General features: G+C 42.8%; 1 protein-coding gene across 4 annotated transcripts in view; it reads left to right on the forward strand.

Annotated features, from left to right (window-relative positions):
• Positions 1 to 24,115, forward strand: part of LOC109481023 (probable 3',5'-cyclic phosphodiesterase pde-5) — a 73,724-nt gene that overhangs the window by 48,472 nt on the left and 1,137 nt on the right. For 3 of the 4 annotated variants that reach the window (XM_019783497.1, XM_019783500.1, XM_019783499.1), the window contains exons 7-23: positions 5,110 to 5,221; positions 6,062 to 6,155; positions 6,415 to 6,473; positions 7,403 to 7,512; positions 7,977 to 8,028; positions 8,683 to 8,834; positions 9,960 to 10,028; positions 10,334 to 10,426; positions 10,600 to 10,668; positions 15,398 to 15,453; positions 19,251 to 19,309; positions 20,556 to 20,713; positions 21,507 to 21,593; positions 21,842 to 21,992; positions 22,525 to 22,731; positions 23,099 to 23,220; positions 23,722 to 23,833. In XM_019783497.1, coding sequence (XP_019639056.1) covers positions 5,110 to 5,221; positions 6,062 to 6,155; positions 6,415 to 6,473; positions 7,403 to 7,512; positions 7,977 to 8,028; positions 8,683 to 8,834; positions 9,960 to 10,028; positions 10,334 to 10,426; positions 10,600 to 10,668; positions 15,398 to 15,453; positions 19,251 to 19,309; positions 20,556 to 20,713; positions 21,507 to 21,593; positions 21,842 to 21,992; positions 22,525 to 22,731; positions 23,099 to 23,220; positions 23,722 to 23,833 — 1,762 coding nt within the window. The remainder of the gene's footprint in view (positions 1 to 5,109; positions 5,222 to 6,061; positions 6,156 to 6,414; positions 6,474 to 7,402; positions 7,513 to 7,976; positions 8,029 to 8,682; positions 8,835 to 9,959; positions 10,029 to 10,333; positions 10,427 to 10,599; positions 10,669 to 15,397; positions 15,454 to 19,250; positions 19,310 to 20,555; positions 20,714 to 21,506; positions 21,594 to 21,841; positions 21,993 to 22,524; positions 22,732 to 23,098; positions 23,221 to 23,721; positions 23,834 to 24,115) is intronic. The other variant, XM_019783498.1, reaches the window with a different exon arrangement.

Here is a 24,115-nt window from a genome sequence, read left to right on the forward strand (position 1 = left end):
CGACTTCAGTCGACACATGTTTCACCTTTTTTTCGGCAGACGTTTCACCCGTATCATTGGAATGATACAGCCTTCAGTCGACAGAAGTTTCACCTGTGTTATTGGAATGACACAGCCTTCAGTCGACAGACATTTCACCCGTGTTATTGGAATCACAATATAGCCTTTAGTCATGAGAAATATCACCTGTGTCATTGGAATGACACAGCGTTCAGGCGACAGATGTTTCACCTGTGTCATTGGAATGACACAGCGTTCAGTCAACAGATGTTTCACCTGCGTCATTGGAATGACACAGCCTTCAGTCGACCGTGATGTTTCACATCTGTCATTGGAATCACATCGACTTCAGTCGACAGATGTTTCACCTTTTTTTTCGGCAGACGTTTCACCCGTATCATTGGAATGATACAGCCTTCAGTCGACAGACATTTCACCCGTGTTATTGGAATCACAATATAGCCGAAAATTCCAATGACACATCCGTAATTTTCGGCAGAAGTTTCATCAGTGACATTGGAATGACACAGCCTTTTTTCGGCAAATGTTTTACCTGTGTCATTGGAATCACACAGCCTTTAGCCATGAGAAATTTCACCTGTGTGTCATGGAAGGACACAGCCCTCAGTCAACAGATGTTTCACCTGCGTCATTGGAATGACACAGCCTTCAGGGCGTATCTATACGGAACCACCCAAGGCGGTTTACATGTGGTTTACCCCGAAGCCGGTTTCAAGTGGCTCCATCTGAACGCTCCGAAATCACATTGAAAGCGCCTCGATCCCAAGCCACTTCTAAAGGTGGTTTCGAATCGCTTTCCCCGCATCGCGATTTGCGTCTGAACGCAATGTGATTTCAATGTGACTTCGCCTGGTCATGGAGTACGGAGTGATATTTCTTTTTTTTATGCAATACCAACTTTTACGTGGCAGCAACTTAAAGAGCAGTAACGGTCAAATAATTTGTCCGTTCTAGGGCGAGCTTCACCGCCTCTGGCGGGACCACGTCGGCATTCGGCCGAGATACGCTGGGAGGGGGCATCAGCAAGCAGGTCGTTGACCTCTGACATTAATAACACGCCGCCTTGCGTGTTATCATCAAACAGCAATAAATGTAGCTCAAGCGTATTGTGTTCGGACACGGTTTCACAGGTGTGTGTGGCACGTGGACCAGATGTGAGGAATGTGAGTTACCCGAATCGCGCCTTGGGTGGTTCCGTATAGACACGGCCTCAGTCGACCGTGATGTTTCACCTGTGTCATTGGAATCACATCGACTTCAGTCGACAGATGTTTCACCTTTTTTTTCGGCAGACGTTTCACCCGTATCATTGGAATGATACAGCCCTCAGTCAACAGATGTTTCACCTGTGTCATTGGAATCACATAGCCTTCAGTCGACAGATGTTTCACCTTTTTTTCGGCAGATGTCGACATAAGTTTCACCTGTGTCATTTGAATGACACATCATTTTTCGTCAGAAGTTTCCCCTGTGCCATGGAAATAACACGATCTTTTTTCGGCAGAGGTTTCACCTGTGTTATCGGAATGACACAGCCTTAAGTCGACAGAAGTTTTATCTGTGTCGTTTGACTGTCGTAGTGATCCTTATCTGTCAATATTATATACATTATAGCTCATGTTGCGCAGGCTATTTCCAAAGGTATGTGCGTAACCTGCATGGTTATGCAGGTTACGCACATATACACTATATAGGTCGAACTTATAGACTATATAGGTCGAACTCCTCCCGTTAGTGTTAGACTTACGGTTGGGGGTTAGGGTTAGTTTAGTTTTAGTGGCCAAGGAGGTTACATGAATGAACTCTATTACATTAACAATTGTACATGGTACAATGTATGGCAGCGTGAACAATACAATACAAACAAGTCTATGTATACTAAGAGACTACTTAACTACAGGAATATGAACGTAAACGGCGTATGACATGATGTGCGTTAGGCGTTGGTATCTGTTATAATACTTTCTCTCTATTATGCACTACATATCAGTACATATATATATTGGCCTTAAAGTACGTAGATATAGAGTCGGGGCATGACATAAGTAGATTGAAAATGTCTATGTTTGTCTTTGGGAGAGGTTTACCAGCTTTACTTGTGATCAATTTCATTAATTTTTGTCTATCTAAAGTATATGCAGGACAGGTCATTATGAAATGCAATTCGTTTTCAACGCCTTTATGACACGAGGGACACAGTCTCTAATTCGGGCTGGTGTGTTACAGTGGCGACCTTTTCCATTGTAAAGAGTGGACACTAATCCTAAGTTTTGTTATGCTGTTTCTGAATGATTTGTTTTAAATTGATAAAAGATAGTTCAAACAGAATTGGGTTTTAATTTTGCAGTAGGTATCGAGTTTGGTAAGACTTTTAATTTCTTGTCTCCAGCAAGAGAGAAACGTGTTTTGTAGACGATCTTTTAAGATATGTCCAAACTGGTTGGTATTAACGGAAGGATTTAACCATATATTTTGAAATCCGTGCCTACAAATCATGTCCTGAACATGGACAGCCCAGTCTTGTTGTAGTTCAACGGAACAGGTTATATAAGCTTTCATAACGATCCTGTCGTTCGGTTAACTACTTCGGTAGGCGAAGCCAATATTTTATTAACTTAATGTGTTTGTGAATCGAGGTATAATGGGAATACCCCAAGTTCACCCCTGACGGTGGCGTTAACGGAGCTTCTGGGCACGCCAAGTGCTATTTCACAATTTAAAAGTACGAACTCCAGATCGGGGATTTCATCCTGGATATTGTTGGTTGTTTGATTGTTATGTTCATGCAAGGACGTTACACACAACGTCCTTGGTCCATGTCTTTTGATATGCGTGATTGATATAAGATATTTAGTTTGTCACTGTATTTTTTTAATCGTACCACCCCATGTCTCAGGTATATAGGAAACTCCCAAGTAGTATCAGAGTCATGTATTTGACAGGATCATGTATTTGGTTTCACCCTGGTACACGTACGCGATACGTAAGGTTAGAGGTGTGACCCGGAAACAAATGGGAAACCGGGCGCCACGAAACCCCCATGCGGTTGGTATAATTGGCCAAAAAACATGGCGGAAACCTCGGAAAATCTGAGAAAGGCCTAACTTTGACGTTCTGAACGTTGTTTCTTGTTTAAGGCACAGTCAATTCGTGAACGCCTGGCGGTGGTCTGACTTGTTGGGAATACGGGGATACATTTCATGGCCTGTTTTGGTGCACCGTGACTGAACTATGTCATTTTATATATACCATTCAAATGCATCATTTCGGCGCGTAACAGAGAGTCACAGTGTCGTGCTGTGACTGAGTGTGAGACATCAACAGAATGGGATCTTAAGAAATTGATCAAGCTGTGAATAAATTGATGATTTATAATTCTGTCTGTTCTTCTTTGTGTTCTAACTTTACTATACTTACACAACACTGTATTGCCTCCATGATGACAGTTTATAAATTAGTGATTGACTAACTAACATTGATTAGATGTCTTATTAACTATAAATATTGTATACAATATTATTCTACATTTTGTATACGAGCGATCGCTGTTTTTGTTACATCATACGCATGCAAATTATTTGAAGACATATGCAAATTCTTGGTAGGCAAATCAGCCAACTGGCACCCACTTTTTGCCTACGGTGACGTCATGGCGATCGCTCGTATTGTTCCCTAATGATCGATAACTTACTAGTACCTGAGTCAAGAGTCAACACTTCATAATTGAAAATAAGTCTTTATTGCTTCATAGTACCAAGTGGTGCCACATTTGACTCCCATAGGCCCAATATTTACTCATCAAATTATTAGCGACCTTGCGAGTCCGAATTCTCTAGCTAGAAAATGTAACGTGACTCAAAGGCCTTTAGAAAAAAACTAACGTCACAACGTAGCCAAGCTTTTCCTCTAAAAAACTTATGCACGAAAAGGATAACTCAGTCGACGTAGTTTGCATGCCATCGTTGTCACCTTTGACCTGACAGGGGGACCGTCCATTATAAAAGGGAAGGGGTGTAAGTTTTCCACACAGCAAAAGTTGCAGTATAAAACACAGCAAAAGTTGCAGTGTAAAACACAGCAAAAGTTGCAGTGTAAAACACAGCAAAAGTTGCAGTGTAAAACACAGCAAAAGTTGCAGTGTAAAACACCCAAAGTTGCAGTGTAAAACACCAAAAGTTGCAGTGTAAAACACCAAAAGTTGCGGTGTAAAACACCAAAAGTTGCGGTGTAAAATTTTGTTCTTGTCGGCCACGGTAGGTACCTGTGACGTCATCCACACGTCACTGTCAGCCTTGCGTATTTTTGCATTTCAAGGTTGTGTTGACTTCGTTTGAGACACTGACAAGCTGGCGTTATGTTATGTAAGGGACGCGAATTGCTTGCGTTCTTCCCAAGTAGTAGCAAGTAACATGCTGTTTAGTCTAGTAAAGACCTGGGTTATATTTTGCAATTGCATTGGCTGTTTCATTGTTACATAAGAAATGACCATATATAATCATGAAATCAATCATTCCGGCATGACGCACTCTACTCAGGTAAACTTACATAACGTACAAAAATAGCTGATGATTGATACCTGCAGGCATGTGTGGACTGAGCATTCTTGATAACATTCGGTTGGCCAAAGAAAATGTTGTATCATAACGTACTTGATAGTCAGGATCATTACAGATACGTCAGCTATTGACACTTCCACAGAACTGGAGGCCCATGTTTTTGTAAGCGTAACCTGTAACGTTAGATACTTGAGAGCACTAAAAGCTGTGTTCCTTCCATTTACCTAGTCATAACTTTTGTGCATGGTGAACTTCGATCACGGCAACCTATCCTACAACCAAGGCGAAATATATAGCTGAACGCTAATTAGATGAAAATGTCCTGTACTAAGTTAGAGCGACCTGCACTAGGGGGCACAGAAGAGTAGTCCGACTCTCTGTCATCCTTCAAAAAGACGAATAAATTCAAAACCAGCTGCAGTCGAGTACCTAGACTCTTCGCTGTCATGTTCCCAACGCTACGAATGATTCAATTCAAAGTGACGTTACAATCTACATGTCTGTTTACCGGTATTTTCCCCGCCCCGCACAGAGAGAGTGATGAGGAGGTGTCTGCGCCCTCCTGGCCCGTGTGTGAGGGGACAACTGTCGCCGCCTTCGTCGCCGCCACGTCTCAGCCGGTCAAGACAACACATGTCCTCGGGGTAAGGCTTTCCATACCGTACAGGAACTGCCGAGATAGTTCTTGGATGAACATCCGAAGATTTCGCTAAAAAAAGTAACAGGGTATGGTTTTGGAATCCAAAATCACATCAATCATTACAGATTCCAAAATCAAATCATTTGGATTCCAAAATCATATCCAGTTGCTTGAGTAACTGTTTTTTGGCGTATCTGAGTACCTTCACCGACGCATGCAAATATCTCCCATTAGATTCTAAAATAAAACTATTGCACCAAATGGTACCATGTTTGGCAGTTCTGACACAGCATATAACGAAAATAAGTTCTACCTTCTTTCATACATTGATAGATTTGTTATCGGGTGTGTAGGTAGTGAATATGCGCCGTGAAACGGGCTTTCTTCAAAACGTTCCATGGCGTCTTCCCGCCAAGAACACACATACCAGGACGACCCAACCCGTACGTAACGACCCTTCATTGTCGGTCCCGCTGCACAGTGATCAGAGATGCTGCGTTGTGCGTGGTACCTGCTATGTTGTACAGTACATGCACCACGAGACCATTAAAACTAATGGGGCTCTGCTTCTATTGGGTCGATATTTCCTCTTGAAGCAAGAACGTGACCCGTGAATGTTAAAAGCTCGAGTTTAGACTGTATTTCTGTTTAAAACTGTCAAACAAGACCGGACTGCCTTTCAAATTTGTCCTCCCTCACTTCGGTGATTAGTTAGAAAAGCAATAGAAGGTTTCCCTTGGTATCAAGCAACCACCTGTTGGACGTGCGAACGGCTGTCTTTAAGAACAAATACATTGAGTGATGTTTTGAGGATGTAGACTGACTCTGCGGGCTTGCACCACAGCACGACCAGTACCCAGAAGGCCTCGGGGCGAACTGTGCTGCAGCCAGCTCCATCCTGTGTCTGCCCATCCTGAGGTCTAACGGAACCCTGGCCGGTAAGGAGCTGGGACTGTGCTTTGTTGTGGATTTACTTTTAAGGGTGAATCATGGCTGAAAATTGTACAAGGAATAAAGAAGAGAAGACGGGACAAAGCGTCAAAAGATAAAATGAACTTCGAGAGCGAAAAAGTCAAATTAAGTTATTCTTCGTAAACCAATTCGCCATGCTCGCCGAAACCATAAGTGAGCTACATGTAGTTCCGTTTAGAAATTTCATTTGTGATTAATTTGTGTTGCCTTTGCTTGTTCCTACAGGCATTGCCGAGCTGTACAGGACCATCGGAAGCCATGTTTTCAGTGACGAAGAAGAAGAAGTAAGTCAAACATTCCAACCATGTCACTTACTCATCAGATGGCTTTGATCTGTAGATTGGCGGATGGGTATTTACTCCCGCCATGAATGTTAATTTACGCATGTGCGGTGTGTAATCTTCAGCACGATGAAGGAGTTACCGTCCGCTTAAGTGCCTGAAAGATTGCCGCCCGTGATGACGTGAATGTTCATTAACCTCCGTAATGGGGCAATTTCGCAGCGTCCACGCCAACCTTTCCGCAGGCCGTGTCCTGAGCTGTTATTTCAAGATGAAAGGAGTCGGCAATCAACGCTCAACACTTTTACAACATTGATCGTGACATGTGTTAGAAACACTACACGTCCTAGCGGACATTAACTCGGACGATTTGCGCACAAACGCACACGACTAGACATTGACATGTAGACGTAAAGAGAAAACGTTTCACAACAGTGACAATTTGTATATTCCTGATTATAAATGGCAACTTCATAAGCTTGTAATGGTTGCATAATATGTGTTTCCTGACTGCTAACTATGTCAGGCCAACCGAGTGCAGTCTTTTGCCTGGGTCCTACAAAACGAGAGTGGGGTCGTGTGGCGTAACTGCTGAGTGCTCGACTCAGAACCAAGAGGTTACGGGTTCGTGGCCTGACATGCAACCGATCTTGTGCCATTGGGAAAGGCACTTTACACGACTTTCCTCACTTAACACAAGTGAAAATGAATATTGTCCTGTCCTGTATTTGTGTAAGTGGCGGCATAAGATAAGTTGAACAAACTTGAGTGTGGCGTCACCATGTGTTATCATGAATTGTTGGAATAAACAAAAACGAGAGTGGCGCGTAACAATAGTGTGACGACAGTGTGACACGATGTCACACAAGCTTTTCTCAGACAAATATGGTATGAAGTATGATGAATGAACCTTTCACCTTGTCCGCCCTCAGACGGCCAACACCATCCTGCTGTGGGGAGGGCTAGCTCTGCATAACGCGGAGATGGTCGACATGATGATGAAACAGAAGCAGCTGAATGATTTCCTGTTGTCAGTCACAAGGTGAGACATCATAGTGTTATATATGCTTGATGCTGCTATTATGATGACTGCACTAGACCACGGCTTGGGCCAGACTGATCCCAGGGACACGAGGTCCCTGTCCTTTGTTGATACCAGATGTGACACTCGCCCCCCTTCACAAAAGGTGTCGTCCTCGACACCATATATACATATACCCCCTTCAATAGTACGTATACGTTAGGACTACATGTACCTAAATAACACTTACTACTTTTCAAAAGTATGCAGTAACAATGTTTCTGGTTATTTTCTTTCTCCTATAATTTGATAGAATAATATTTCAGCACCAAGGACAGGCCAGGGTTTTGTAATGCGATGAATTCTTTTTATTTAATTTAAGTTCTGCAATTCTCTTTTTATACTAACCTTCATCACGTTTGTAACAAAACCAAATCAGCGTTGTCTAATCTTACACATTGGTTACAAAATCGTTCTCTCTGTAGGTCCATCTTCCAAGATATCGTCAGTATGGACACCGTCATCATGAAGATTATGGTAAGTCTCTAGTTAAGTCTTTGAGTGCTGCTCGGTTAAGACTGCGGTCCAGTTAACGGATCCATACAATTGAACATCATTTATGCAGTGTAATTGGAATTACGGCGACTGTGTGATCTACCAGAGCTGTTATATAACGATGTGGGACGAACCACTTCTGGTTATCGAATGAAGCTGAAATTGCACATGAATGACATATATGTTACAGTGCAGATATACTTTGTTTTAACATAGCAAGAAAGACTAAGCTCCTTCCCGTCCCTCGTTACATGAGGTGATGCGTTCTCTCACACGTGGGGTTGTGTGGAGTAACGGTAGAGTGTTCGGCTCAGACCCAAGAGGTCCCGGGTTCGAATCCTGCCCGATGCCACCGATCTTGTGCCCTTGGGAAATGCACTTTACACGACTTTCCTCACTTCACTCACTGGAAATGATTACCTAACTTCAGTTAATGTTGGGACGTCTTTCGGATAGGACGTTAAGTGGGGGTTCCGTGTTCGGGAGAGCCACACCCCACGCACGTTAAAGAACCCACCGCACTTATCGAAAGGGGACATTCCCGGTGTGATTGGTTCAAACCTTACAGTCCTATGACCCAATACCCAATACAATACAAGTACACCTAAATCCACCGTGTCTGTTTCGTCCTTCTAGAACCACGCCCAGAAGTTGGTGACTGCTGATCGCGCCTCGCTGTTCCTTGTTGACAGCAAAACCAACGAGTTGTACGCCCGGATCTTTGACGTTGGGAGTAACGTGAGTCTGGACGAACCCGAGGGAGAAAAGATAGAAAGGAAGGAGATAAGGTAAGACGTTTGTTTATCTGGACGTCTCTTTCTAAGGCCCCATCCCCACTAGGATAAAATTGTCCAGGTCGACCCGAATTGATTCGTTTTGATCCGGCTTCGATCCTGCTTCTAGCCGGATCAAACTGAATCCGAGCCGGATCGAACTGAATCCGAGCCGGATCGAAGCCATATCAAAGCGAATCAATTCGGCTCGATGGGGACAATTTTATCAGAGTGGAAATGGGGCCTTTGTCATCTTTCACATCGCAGAGGACACCTTGTAACCCTACACGTGTGTCTGATGCTTTCAAAATGGAGAAAAAAGCAAGGTCAAGGGTTTCAATCCCAGAATGCAATCTATTGATGATACACTGTGGTAGGTTAAAGGACATACACATGTACATGTATCTTTTTTTTTTCTCTTTTGAAAACGGCTACTCAACATGGTTCCAAAGTAGAATTAATTGAACTAAATTAGCCCTCATTATTTTGCTCCTAGAGCCCACAGAATGTCAAAATCGATAAGCAATTACAACTTTACCACCGGCTGCGTCCGACAGAAGTCGTTTGCAAGAACAGTAACTAATTCCTTCCTTACAGTTAATTAGACTAGTACGGTAGATACCGGAGAAGACCGATGTTGACAGCCATGGCATTATCCATTTTGGCGGAAGCGTGAATACGTGCGAGCTAGCCTGAGCACCAGAAATAGCTTCTCAGGGACACTCCACTTTCTATCACCGAGGAGCGTAATGTTGTTATGAAACCCTATTTTTGTATTCCTCATTCGCGAGTACTTCAAAGGCTGCTAAAATGGCTGGGCCAAACACTCCAACCTAAATGTAGAAACAGAAAAAAAATCATGATACATTCGATTACTCTGGCTTTCGCTCTGCGTCCCACGTATCAAATATTGGGTACATGAATTTCCTTCTTTTTCATTTTTCCTAACATATTTCACGTGCATCTATTGAATCTGTCACTTGTCATTCATACCTATGTCTATTATTCTATCCTCCGTTGTTGTTGTTTTTTTTCCTATACATGAAAAAACGGGACTACAACTGTAGGAAACTTCAGTAGTTGTAGTTATAGAAAGAAACGCAGAGTTGATAAACATTTTGCACGCCTGCACATTTTCAGTAGGAGGACGTCCTACAGTGTGGAGGAGTTGGGACAAGCTTTAACACACGTGAACAGGAATGACATCAGGTAACACACCGACATGGCGACCAGTCGGCAGGTCCAGCACGCCTAACAAATCTTTGTGCCAGTTTTGCCGAGTAGTTTGTAGTTTCCTCACGCTTGTGCTAGCAGAGAACCCTTTAGAGACCCTTGTTTTGTATTGTCGGTGTCCTAGATGACATGTCATTGTCATTTCGGTAAAATGTATATTTGTCCCCGTAGGCAGAAGGTTCTAGGAAGTGGGGAGTGAAGGGTCAAACGCACATTTTTACTTTGCGGATAAAACCCCCGTCAAACGTTTTATGATGTGTTTCTGTTCGCTTCCTGTGTAGGTTTCCGATGGACAGAGGAATAGGCGGCCATGTAGCCACGACCGGAGAGACTCTCAACATCAAAGACGCGTATCAGGACGGCCGCTTTAACAGGTACGACTGGGCCCTTACCTTACCATTCTTGATTTCACCCGATTGTAAAATATTAGTATTACTGCCAACACACGTTTGTCTTAACCATGTTCTAGTTTGGCACTGCATAAAAGCTGTAATACTTGTCTTATCCGCAAGGAGGCACTGCAAACCTTTTCTTACATATTTTTCAGGGACGTGGACTTACAGACTGGCTATCACACAAAGACCATTCTGTGTATGCCTATCTACAACAGGGGAAGGTAAGGCAAGAGTCCATAAGTAATATCCATCCCATTTCTTTAATTATTATCTATGAAAGAGTGAGTTCTGAAGTAGCCGTCATGTGACATTTCCGGGTCGTTCACCACATCATGGTATGGCATTATTTCATTTCATTATTTTATCAAGTGACTGTTCCTGCGAGCTGCTAGTAAGCCTGAAGTTCGGCAAGAGTTTACTGGGAGGCGCTGTTTCCACGTCTGTACGGAAACTGTGTTCACACAGATTCAAACTGCAGTTCTCCAAAAGTTCCACGGCGGCGCTTTAGCCATGCACGTCCCTAGTGCTGAAAACGTGGTGGTTAGTGTCATGTACACTTACTACACTTACATTTTGCTGCAATCTGTTGTCATCAAAAAGTCTTGTGAAGGCCTCATTGTGAGGGGAGACTGAGAGGAGCTGGATATATGAAAACTTCAACACTTATGACGCACTGATGAATACCACAGTTCGACCAGCTGAAACGGGGCGAAGTTTTGAGAGAAAAAAACTATTCGGGCTGTCGATCGAAATGAGAAGTGAAATTGTGAGGTATTTTTTGTTATGTCATTCTGTATCGTATGTGATACCGTAATATTGTAATGTTTGTTCATCGTCCTTTGTATACCCAACACTGCCTGAAAAACAGGTTGTTATGTACCCTTCCGAAAATAGTTTTATCATGTTGGTAAAGTATAGGATATAGGAGTTTTCTTTCTTTTACACAACCAAGATAGTTACCTTGCTGACGTTTCGGTGTCTACTGAGTGTTACTGCTGGTGAAATAAATAAACTGGAAACTAAACTGAAGCAGCCTTCAGCTGCAGCATGTAGCGCACATCAAAGCGGGTCAGACAGGCCGTCACCATCCATCTCTGCCCACCAGCCATTAGAAGTAACCCGACACGACGCAACTTCGCGCGGGGGATGAAAAAGGCAATTCCAATCAAGGAACGGCCCTCCTCGCACGGAATTCCCTCAATGCCTATCAAGCATTAATAACTCCATACAGACAGGCTTTTTGGCGCTTTGAGCTATTGGGTCTTTTCTTAAGTGCTCTAAACTTTAAAACTTGTGAGCTGTTCTCTCTGAGATCTCCACGGAATATTACCTTGTCGTGTGTTGAGCCGTCTGAGAGAATCTCTCTTTTTGAGTAAAGCTTCTTAAGCAAGTGACATTTTTCTTACCTTTGCAAACATAAAGACAGAAAGTGTCTACTTATCCCGTATTTGTTCCCTGATAATCATGTTTAAAGCCATAGGAAAGCCATGTAGATAAGTGCCCAGTTATGAAAGATATCATCTGCAACATGTGATAGTGTGGTGTTACTGTGATGTGGGTTTTGGAGGGGCGTCTCAATTACTTTCATAGTGTCAATTTTCTTATTAATAGACCACAAATAGAGATCCAGTCATCGCTGTTTAATGCAATACAAAACACAATACAAACGCTGACCAACAAACGTCTGAGATGAAATGATGAGATGTCTGAGATGAAAGATCGTGATCGTAGAATTCAGCATCCCCTTTCGATATCTTCCTTCTTGAGATTAGTTGAATGGGACCCAACTATTCTAACGTTATTTTATAGCTGTCTACAAGTATTTGGCATTCATAGAAATAAAAAAAAAAGATTCCACACAAAACAACTTCTGCTATGAAGGATTTCCATCACCATCATCACATCTGAATTTGTCACTCGTAGAGGTTTACTATACTTTCATATCCAACCAGTGTTCAAAAATTCATTCTTTCCTAGAACTATTGCAGAGTGGAACTCGCTGTCACCAAGTACAGTAGGGGCATTATAATTAGATAGCTTTAAACAAGGTTTAGAGTTGTTCAAGGGTTAAGTGTAACAAATCGTTCGGTGTAACGTAGCAAGCTGCCGCCGCGCCGCGTGCCTGCGAAGCTGGTGTGTTAGGCCGAAGGGCGGTTACACCGGCTATTCAGATACAGATACAGTTGTGCCTATCGTAACGTTAAGGTACATTCCGAAGAGACCACAGCAATGCCTAACTACACAAGTCTGTGTCCTGGTCACAATTCATCACGTCTCCACAAAAATGCAGGGTAATTAAGCCTCCACCCTGAATCATCGCCCGTCCACATCCATTGTCGGTAACCCGATAGTTTAAGAGTTTTGGCGTTCCACGGGACGTCAGGGTTGGTACGTGTCACGGAATTCCCTCGTCACAAATCACCGGCGACTCAACAAGGGAGCGGCGTCTCGAGGGAGGCACCGAGAAACTTTTCTGTCGCGGAACAAGTTTTGTCCGCATCAGTTTGGGAGCCTCCAGTTGTCATAAACTTGGAAATGTGCCAAGGTAGATGGAGTTCTTGTAGCTATCTACATATTCTAACACATGAAAACGTCTTACAGCAAAATGTCCATCATCACAGCATTTTTTCTGTCGCGGAACAAGTTATGTCCGTATCATCTTGGGAGTCTCCAGTTGTCATAAACTTGAAAATGTGCCAACATTGCCAAGGTAGATGGAGATCTTTTACTGGTTGATAGCAACCTACATATTCTAACACATCAAATACAGCATTTGATGAACAGCTACAGGAATGGGCCCACCTGTTCGGACTCAGACCTCAGGACTCAGACGTTACTGGCTGGAGAGCTGCAGTGACAAGCTATGATGATGATGATGATCAAAACGTCTCGCAACAAAATGTTCATCTTCACACATAAGCAAACCTTTGCACAAAAGTTTGTTTTCTTTCCCATTGACATTGACAATCCTTGGCCTTCCTACTTCATACCTAGCGACAACAGTACTTTGCCTAGTCGCGTAACTTTATCTTTATCGTCCCTGCACCTAACCTGGTTTTCTGTAGATACAGTTAAAAGAAGAATGAGTAATGAGTACCCAGGCAGTTTCGTGATTTTTGTCCTGACGCCTGATATGTTCCCATCCCCTCACCACCCCAGAGGAGCCGCCGTGTCAGACTAATTTGTTCCCCCGCTCGTGAAGACCCTTCGGGGACAAGCAGCGCCGTAACAGGATCCCGTGTTTTACTTAATCATCAATTAGGGCCGTCGTTAATTTTTAATCATAGAGAAGCGAGCGAGGCGATGCACGCCACACGGACAAACTGACGTTCCCACGGTGGCCCTTCGTACTGCCGGGCGGCGCAGCTCTGGGGAGATGTCAGCTATAAAATTATAATAAATCCGTCACGACGACAAAAATATCCCACCAGGACAGGACTATACTCTTCCTATCAGTGTCCTGTTGTGACAAACATGTATGATTTATCAAGTGCACTGCTGATCGGGAAACGTCATAATCGTGCCATTTGCGTGGAAACGACAGAAAAAAAACAGTAATCTTACGTTTTACTGTTACTATCGTGACAAGGCTTAAAATAACATATAACCATTTCACCTGTAAAATTGTCACCAATCTGCAATACACCTGTATCAAATACTATTATAAATGAGGGACCGCAACAGGGCCCGAGTTTTGTTTTTAATCGGGCCCCACCTTTAGAGACGCACCAGACCAACCATTGGCTTATCTCGTACGTACGTATGCATCAGTTGACAATACAGCACAATTATGATTTGAGGACTAAAAACTGATTTGCTTTGTTTATACGTAACGTCTAGCTTTCCAATCCGTCCGATCCACAAATAAAGGCTCACCATATATCCATCTTCATTCTTTGACACGGTGCTATCTACGATCCATCGCAAGTTCTTTCCTCAAAGTCACATCTATCAGAAAATCAATTCATGACCCTGTTACAGTACGGCGGGATCGTTCCTCTATTGTTGTTCAATCAAACTCGCGCAGATTTCGCCAAGCGTTGTTGACGTGTAGTTTAATAGGCTCCGTTCTTGCCAGGGCTATCAATCACACAGTTGCCACCGACGAACAATGAAGTACATTAGCCTAAACCACCGACAAGTCCGGCGCCACCTCACTCCATTGTCATCCAATTATGCGCCGGTAATTGTTGTAAAATGTCTTCATAAAATGCAGACGAGGAACCCAGCCCTTAAATCCTCTCCGTACTCTCCCCCCATTTATCCATATTGTTTGAGAGCGCGCGCCCATTAATCTCCCAGCCGATGTATTGTTGTCCGATTCTGTCTGCATTATGTGCGAGTTGTTCGCCATTGTGCGGCGCACCTTGCAGCGCTGCTCGCCACACCCTCCCATCTGGTAGCTGGCGGGCGGCTAATGGTCCCGCCATTGTTCCGGGCAGAGAATAATCACTCCGCAAATAGAACGTAGCAGCTTTAAATATACACACCCGCACGAAAAGCACAACAGAAAGAGCCTTGAAAGATTCGCAAAACGTAAAAGTCAAAAGTCGTCTATTTACTCAACAACGTGAATACTGATTGATACCCCAATGACACCCTGGAGCTTATTATTATTATCATTTTTACTGTTTATTATTTCATCGTGTTCTTGCAATTAGCCCTTGGGTATGGATTTCCAAGAAACTTTCACATTATTTTCTGTTTAACAAGTTCACCACGGAAGAACTAGAGACGTTACCTCATTTCTCCGTTAAAACTATCAGCGCTACATTGTATGTCTGTCTTGTTCAAAATATAGTTCTTTGATCTGGTGGGAGTATAAAGCATTCTGAAGGGAAAACGTTGTAGACGATCTTAATCTACACACAATGAAAGTTTTTGCATACCTAGTATCTACAGTATCAAACAATCCAGTTTTACATGTTCTAACTCCCCCTTCCCCTGCAGTATCATCGGAGTGGTTCAGATGGTGAACAAACTGGCCGGACCCTTCTCTACAGCCGGTAAGTGAGAATATCAGAGTACAGTGCACCTGCGATAGTCTTCCGTTTGAAACACTGTCAATATGATTAGTGATATTTGTGTTTCTATGATTATAGCCAAAAGTAGATTCTGAGTAAAGCAACAATGACACATTCTTCCCACAGTATCATTCCAAACACGGTGCAAACTGTTTTGTGAAAGTGTGAAGAAGCTTTAGAACATCGCGTCTACAGCCGTCGCTCATGCTGAGGTCACATTTCCAATACCAAAACGGGGTCCGGTCGGGCTGTTTCGATTAACGATCAACAATCAACAAAATCAACAATTTAGATCAATAATTTACGAAAATAGTTCCCACTATTTTTTTGTGGTTTCTTGTCTTTTATATCATACTTTTCGTTCCATAAGACTGCCCGGCCGGGCCCCGGTTTGGATGACCTCAGCATTATCAGGTAGCTGTAGCTGTGTAACACAACAGTAGATACTTGACCTGGTCAGACGGGGTCATCTGAGGTTAATCTGAGGTTAAACCGATACAGTAGACAGAGATTGTAACAAATATACCTTATAATCTAATCATAAACACAGCAACGCTATCCATCAACCTCAATCGTTGTGTTTGCTAAACAAAATTAATGGATAAAATATACCACATATAGTCATACTTCATATACATGTAACTGCATACAGGTGTGTTTTTTCAGTAATTCAAAATATTTTAGATCTTCTTTACGACAATGGCGTAGTGATTAATTTTCGTATGATATTAAGTGTTCATAATCGATATAAATTAATAATATAAATTACTAGTATTGATTACGTGCTGTTTTGTAGCCAAACTGGATTTTGATAGTTACGTTTCTAAGCTTTCACTTCTATAACGCAACCAACATGGCTTCTATAAAATGTCCAGACTATGCATGATGTACAAAATGACTAATAAACTGGTGGACGTACCAACTACTAAGTACCTAATACCAGCTCAGAAAAGAACAAGAAATAGTCATGCCTTCAAGTACCACAGTTAAGTTATCAACTAAGGATTGAGGTGTTCAAAAACGCATTCTTTCTTAGAACTATCGCAGAGTGGAACTCGCTGTCACCAAGTACAGTAGGGGTATTATCATTAAATAGCTTTAAACAACGTTTAGAGTTAGATGTTCAAAGGGTTAGGTGTAACAAGTCGTTCGGTGCAATGTAGCCAGCTGCCGCCGCGCCGCGTGCCTGCGAAGCTGGTGTGGTTACACCGAAGGGCGGTTATACCGGCTATACCGATACAGATCCAGAATTCTTGTTAACAACGAAGCGAGCCTCTCGCTCCACACCCCTGTAGTGTTCCTGTGTGACAATGTGTAGCCCGCGTCAGCCCGTGATGAAATATTTATCCGCCCATCATCGCCCATTAACCCGGCACTGCCTAATGGGGTCGTCAATCTTCGGGCCGTGTTCATATCGTGTTCCATTTGTTCTGCCGACGTCACGTCAGATGTAACACCGACTGTTCTCGGCAGTAAGGACCCTATTTATAATAGAAAACACCACCATCATCCCATGCTATCATTCACAGTCAAGGTGACACACGGTTAGTCTCCACCAGACTCCTTTGCAGGCTAAATAAACAGTAGAAATCGGGGTTTTGATTGGCCAGAGAAGTTGGCCAGCCAGAGAGGGTCCAATTTGCCTGCACTCTCTGTTGCAATGTGTTGTTAGGAGACAACCCCCCATGGCCGGCCAACTTTTCTGGCCTATTAAAAACCACTTTTTAGGCCGATTTCTACTATTTATTCAGCCTGCAAAGGAGTCTGGTGGGGACTAACACACACACAGGCTGGATTTCCTGTTGGAACATCTTCTTTCAGAATTCCTCGAGCTCGATACCATAAGTAAGACTTGCATATTTGCATCTAGTTGCGACACTAAGTAACATAATGGTCATTATTTTTCCTTTGTATACGTTTACCGACTGGGAGCAGTTATTCCACTATACATCCCTGGGCCATAATGCTGATTAGAACAGCTTTTATCCACACGAGACCACCGAGGGGCCAACCAATGTCAAATTATTGTGTTTTTGTAGCAGACTATAGAGAACGTGCCCTTTGCTCTGCTGATGGACCCGTATGTACTACATTCTAAAACATGCCGTTCAGTTATAAAGGGACTGTTGCTGTTAAGCACCCAGTGGTGATTTGGCGCCATTCATCCCAATTTTATGTAGGCAAGACAAGATACAAAGGGTAAACGCATTTCTATGGGTCCGGCATGTGTAGTTGAATACCAGCTGCAGTTTTAATGGTCATTTTTATTCAATTTCTACCAGGGGAGATTCACGGAGTTTGCTAAAACTAGATAGAAGCATCTTTTTTTCAAAGACACTGCTCTTCGTCCTCGGAAAAGTTGGTCAGTCGAAGTCACGTCACAGTCGATTCCACGGAGTAATGTATGTGGGTATGAAACAGACACAATCGAAAATGCACACACACACACACACACACGCACACACACGCACGCACGCACGCACGCATATATATATACACACACAGAGAGACAGACACACACACACACACGCACGCACGCACGCACGCACGCATATATATATACACACACAGAGAGACAGACACACACACACACACACACACACACACTGACGAACACATACACATGTAAAGTGTACTTTTACTCTCTCATGGTGACGTTTTTGCTAATATGCTACACATCATTTGTGTTCAGAACAAAAGTTGTTGTGATTTTTTTTGTATCGCCCAAGGAACAATACCTCTGCTCTGCTTCACTGAGACTTCCTTGCTCAGACTTACGATGAATACGCCGCCGGGTACAATAAACTTCCAGAAGCATAGGGGCACGAGGAGGGACACTTACAAAATGGGCAATACATCATGTACACACGGAACATTGCCGGGACAATAGGAAAAGCTTTTACCGAGCGCACACGGGCTCTCCCGCTGAATGCGGCAACATTTCCCCGTACCGGCGCAGGTCGGCAGGTGTTCGCAGGCTCGCCGAGGAGTCATTAATCTACGGTTTGATTGTGGCGCAACAATAGCGCCATTAGGCGCGGTGATAACATATGTTTCCGCGCGGCTCACACGTGGCATTGTCGCTCCCCCAGGGCCGCCGGGAAGCTGAGGGGCATTTATACTGTGACTAGACTTGACAGAGTAATTTGTCAACATAAAGTGGGATTTCTTACCAAACAATAGCCGCCATTTACATTACAGGCATAACGAAACAGAGAGCTTTTGGCTAGAAGTTACGACTTTAAAGCGTTTATGTACCTAGAAAGAATGGGGATGAGTAAGAATATGTCCTTTTAAAGTCGTAATTCTTTTAAAGTCGATAGTTTTTCTTCCACCACTTCCAACTCTCAATAACTTCTTCCCATCTTTACCCCTGTCTTGCATAAAATCCTCCCTACTTTATCTCGGCCTCAAAGTAGTTTCAAAATGAAAAAATAATGAAGCTTCTGTGTTATTTCAGTAAATATAAGCTTGAGTTGATTTATATTAATTTCTAAGACAACCAGACAAATGCTTTAATTCGGAATGCATGCAACCAAACACTTCTTTGATCTCAGTGGGCCTTTTGGCCTCATCGTTGCTGGCATTTTGTCTGTCTAAAGAAAGATAGCTAGCTTAATCAACCAACATTACATATGGGACAGGCTTATATACTACTCTCAACTTCTGTAGCCACACTTCCTGGATGAAGTTCTTGTCTATTCTACAGTTCAGCAAATGACCACTCTGTACTCGTATGCAGAATAACGAGAGTGGCTATTTCATTGTGTTGTCCTCAGATGAGGAGGCGTTTGAGAAGTTTGCTGTTTACTGTGGGCTTGCTCTGCATCATGCAAAGGTATGTTTATCTCTATGTATACACATAGTACCATCACAACGTAACAAGGCACTTTGAAATTGCCTCGCTCGCAAATTAGATTTAAAATCATTATTTAAACAGTAGCCATGTATTTTACGAGTTGATCATCCTTCATCATCCTTATGGGGGCACACCCCAGTTTATTTTGGGTCTTAATTCGATTCTGCATACCCTCAACTCTAGCGACCGTCTCTTTCAGGAAATACCTCTTGAGCCAAAACACTGTGTTTGCAAATGAAGGATATCGCTCTAGCTACGAGAACAATAGAATTTCAATTTCTTTCATCTCTCACTTTTTTGTAAATTTTAGGGGGAAAAGAATTTTTCGATGAAAAATGATGCCAAAAATTGGCCATTTTCACGTGGAATTAGACCCATCACCCAGATTTTAGCCACTAATATGACTTATATGGTCGGAAAGAGAAAACCCTTATGTATTATTAAGAAAAGTATAAAGAAAATCCTAACACTGAGATTATCACAATAGCCCGTCGCGCGAGGCATAGCCACAGCACCCCCAGAACGCATACAACGCATATGTAGGTCAAACCGAAGCACCGCGCTGAAGGCGGAAGGACACCCGGAAGTAAGCCTCGGGCCCGAAAACAATTTTCACCCAAAACACGCCACTTCTTACACTTTCCAGCCATGTTAGTAGTTAATACCATTTTGCAGCAGATTATGAGAAATGTAAACTCAAACATGAACCACCGGAACCCCTTCGTCACTTTTTTTCCGCGCACTACACTGTCGCGGAAGAACTGGTGTGTGCACCGTTATAGTGTGAAAATAGATAAATACATTAGTGTAAATGGTAGTTAAATTAGTGTAGTGACATGTTTATAAACATTGTAATAACTAAGTTCAAATACTTTAATTTACATTTGTGCATCTATGGTTGTAGAAGACTTTATGGAAGTCCATCATGTCCATGTACAATGTACTTTTGTTGTGCAGATTTTAAATGTACTCTACATTAGTCCACCATGGATATAGCGAGTTCTTTATTGTAAGTTCATGCCCGAGGGCTAATGTCTATTGCAAACAGACATTACCTGACAAGAACAAGTGCTAACACGACGTTATAGCAAGGTCTTCTACTCTAACTTTCTATCTCTACTTAAACCTAATAACGTACATTTACAAGCCAAAGATCGGATATGTGATACATAAACAAGTAGGAGGAACATGATAACTTTTTTTTTATATATGACCTTTTCCCCAGCTGTATGACAAGATCAGGCGTTCAGAGCAGAAGTACAAGGTGGCGCTGGACGTGTTGTCTTACCACAGCACCTGCTCAGAGTGCGAGTTCCAGCTGCTGAAACAGGCGCTGGACAACGCGGAGCAGCTGCCTGATGTGGAGGAGGTGGAACTCGCCAGGTCAGGCCGCGGTCTACAAGAGTGTTTAGTGTTTAAAGTTAAAACTTTTGATCCAACACAAAGAAATCTCTCACCTAGAGCTTTCGACCAGTCACTCTGGTCTTCCTCAGTAGAATGACCCAGTGAAGCTGAGGAAGAACAGTCTACTGAGGAAGACCAGAGTGACTGGTCGAAAGCTCTAGGTGAGAGATTTCTTTGTGTTGGACCAAAAGTTTTAACTTTAAACATGTAACTACCAACACAGATGAACTTTCATGATAGTAAGAGTGTTCAGTTTTAGGATCTGAAGCTTTTATCCAAGCATCTAGATTGATACGTCGATGAAGGTTAGATATCCAGGTAATAAGATACGCCAAACACAGTTACTCAAGCAGCTGGATATGCTTTTGGAAACAGTCCGACGTTTCAGGTACGCTCGTAGCTTCCACTACCTTTCGTCAGTGACACTAGAGAAATTGCGCAGAAAGGCAGGTTTATAAGCAAGAACTATTGATAGATATATGACCCTATGTAATTAAGACGTTTTCAAGAATTTATGTCACTTGTATGTATTTAACCACACTTTTTCCCCAGGGCAAGCCCTTAATAATAGCTTCAAGCTAGTTGGGCTGCCCTGGCTGTTTTGTACCAGCCGAACTAATAAATAAATAAATATGCAAATTAGTGAAGACAAAAGATCTAGATTGATATTCGTTTCCAGTCTAATCATCAAATCTTCAGGCAAACTTGCCATCTTAGTCTACAAGTCAGGAGTGGTGAACTCATGAATCTTTGTGTTGTTTGCTGTCCACAGATTTGAGTACTCTCCCTGGAGCATCCCGGACGACGTGAAGCCGCTCTACGTCATTCTGATGTTCAAGGATCTCTTTTGTATGAGCAAGTCAGTCGCCTCACCTCAATACTACCATTTAAAAGCATGGATCTAGTTTTTTGGCTATGCGTTGTTCCTGTCATTTATGTATTAAGGCTGTATCATGTACGGTGTACGATCGCTTAAAAATAACCTAGAGAGAATTAAGAAAGTGACCCAACCAGTTGCTCTTAGTTTCCTGCACATTCACTTTACACACTTGCTAGCTCTAACGTACTTCTAACAACCGTAATCTCACATTTCATCCTCTTGATAAGATTTGACATGGAGCAGCTGATCCGGTTTACGATGACGGTGAGGAAGAACTACCGCCCGGTGCCGTACCACAACTGGTCCCACGCCTTCTCCGTGGCGCACTGTGCTTACACCGTCATCAAAACATCACAAGATGTCTTCACTGGACTGGAGGTAGCCTCTCTGGGTTCTCACACCGCGTACAACTCTCCTGAATACAATGGGACACTAAAAATACATGATAAAACCATATTGTTATCTCTATCAGATCACCTGTTTTTGGTGATTGATCACAAAAGTGCTGTTCTGTTCGTCCCTAAACATGGCATTTATAAAAACAATCTTACCGCACAAACACATTTTATGAGACTTAATTGAGTAATTCATTTCTATTACGGTTGATGCTGGCAAAGAGTTAAAAACGTACAATGACTTTTATTACGTGATCGAACACAAAAGTGCTGTTCTGTTATATATAACGTTAGCCATCGAAAATGTCAGTCATAAACGCAAACAAATACTATGAGGGACTTGAGCAAATCATCTCTGGTTGATACGAGTACAACGCCAGTCTTGTGACTTTTGTTTGCGAGCAAAATTAAAAATAAACAGTCAAATATGAGTGCAATCATTACACAGTTAAGTCTTCTATAACATAATGCCAATGTCACCTAACGTTTGCCTGCCATGCCATTTCCCCCTGTAGTGCTTGGCCCTGTTCGTGGCGTGTCTGTGTCACGACCTGGACCATCGCGGCAAGAGTAACATGTTCATGGTGAAGAGTTCGTCCCCGCTAGCGGCGGTGTACTCCACCTCCACCATGGAGCATCACCACTTCAACCAGACGATCACCATCCTGCAGCACGAGGGACACAACATCTTCAAGCACCTCAGCTCGGAGGAATACAAACAGGTGGCGCAACTTATCATGAAAGTTAATCTGTGTTGGTTTGGTGGTAATCATAGTAAAAAGTTGAACTTTATTCCAACGCAAACATTACAGTCACGTGTATGTACATTGTAACTGTAATTCTCGCGACGTTTTGAAGTGATTGGTCATTCATTATGCTGACGAAGGCGACTGGTCGTTGAAGATTTGATTTCTGTGTAATCTTTGGCTGAAACGTCGGCTGAATAAAAGACTTGGTTGTCTTTACTCAGTGACTTACCAACATGATGAAACTATTCACTATCAAACTAGCAAGAACAGCATCATGATATTACACTGGATACATCGGAGTAGTTTTTATACCATGTGCTTGTATTTGTGCACCTCTCAGGTGTTGGGATATATCAAACACGCCATCCTGGCCACCGACCTCGCGCTCTACTTCGGCAACAGCGACAGGCTGCGGGAGGTGGTGGCCAAGGACGAGTTCTCCTGGGAAAACGAGGATCACAGGTCTTCACTTCCGTCTTCACTTTGTCATATCACGTTTTTTTCAAAACGAAATGGATGAATGATACAGATGTAAAAATAGCAGCACTCTTCAAGAAAGATGGATTTTCTCCATCTTCTCGACTTTCTTTTTATATATATATAATTACCAACAGAGCGAAAAGAGCAATCTCGCACAGTTATCGTCGCAATTTGTCACCTGAGACAAAGGATATATGTGTAACTAGCTCTTGTGTACTATGTGTACGCACAGAGATGTAAGACGCGTGTATTCACGATGCGGCATGTACAGCAGAAGGCATCTGTAACAACAACCAAGGATTCAGCACCACGGTCGCCAGACCACGGTCTCTCATATCACTGTATCTTCTTTTTCATGCATGTTGTTTGCATGTATTCGCGATAATCGCCTCGGGCATGTATTCGCAATAATCTTTCATTATTTAAACAACAACAACCGCTACTTAAAATTGAAAGGCTTCTTTGTGTCCGCATGTTTGACAGGGAGCTTGTCCGCGCCGTTACCATGACGGCGTGTGACCTGTCAGCCATCGTCAAACCCTGGGAGATACAACAGGAGACGGTCAAGGTCATATTTGAGGAGTTCTACAACCAGGTAGGGTCATACAACAGCTAAGTAAATAACATTTTTGTAATTTTTAAAGAGCTGTCCTACATATCTATGTCGTTGAAGAGTGTGGTGGTGAAACTCGGTGGTCGTGTGGGTCGGTGGCGTAAGGACAGAGCGATCGGAACCAAGAGGTCCCGAGTTCAATTCCTGCACTTAACGCGAATTTCCTCACTTTACTCAGGTGGAAATGAGTATGACTGTTGCCCGTTCATGCATTTGTCTGCGTTGGTGGCTGCACAAATATAAGTTGAAAAAAAAAAAACACTT

This window comes from Branchiostoma belcheri, unplaced genomic scaffold (assembly GCF_001625305.1).
Source record: "Branchiostoma belcheri isolate BF01 breed outbred unplaced genomic scaffold, Haploidv18h27 scaffold53, whole genome shotgun sequence".
NCBI classification, from domain to species: domain Eukaryota; kingdom Metazoa; phylum Chordata; class Leptocardii; order Amphioxiformes; family Branchiostomatidae; genus Branchiostoma; species Branchiostoma belcheri.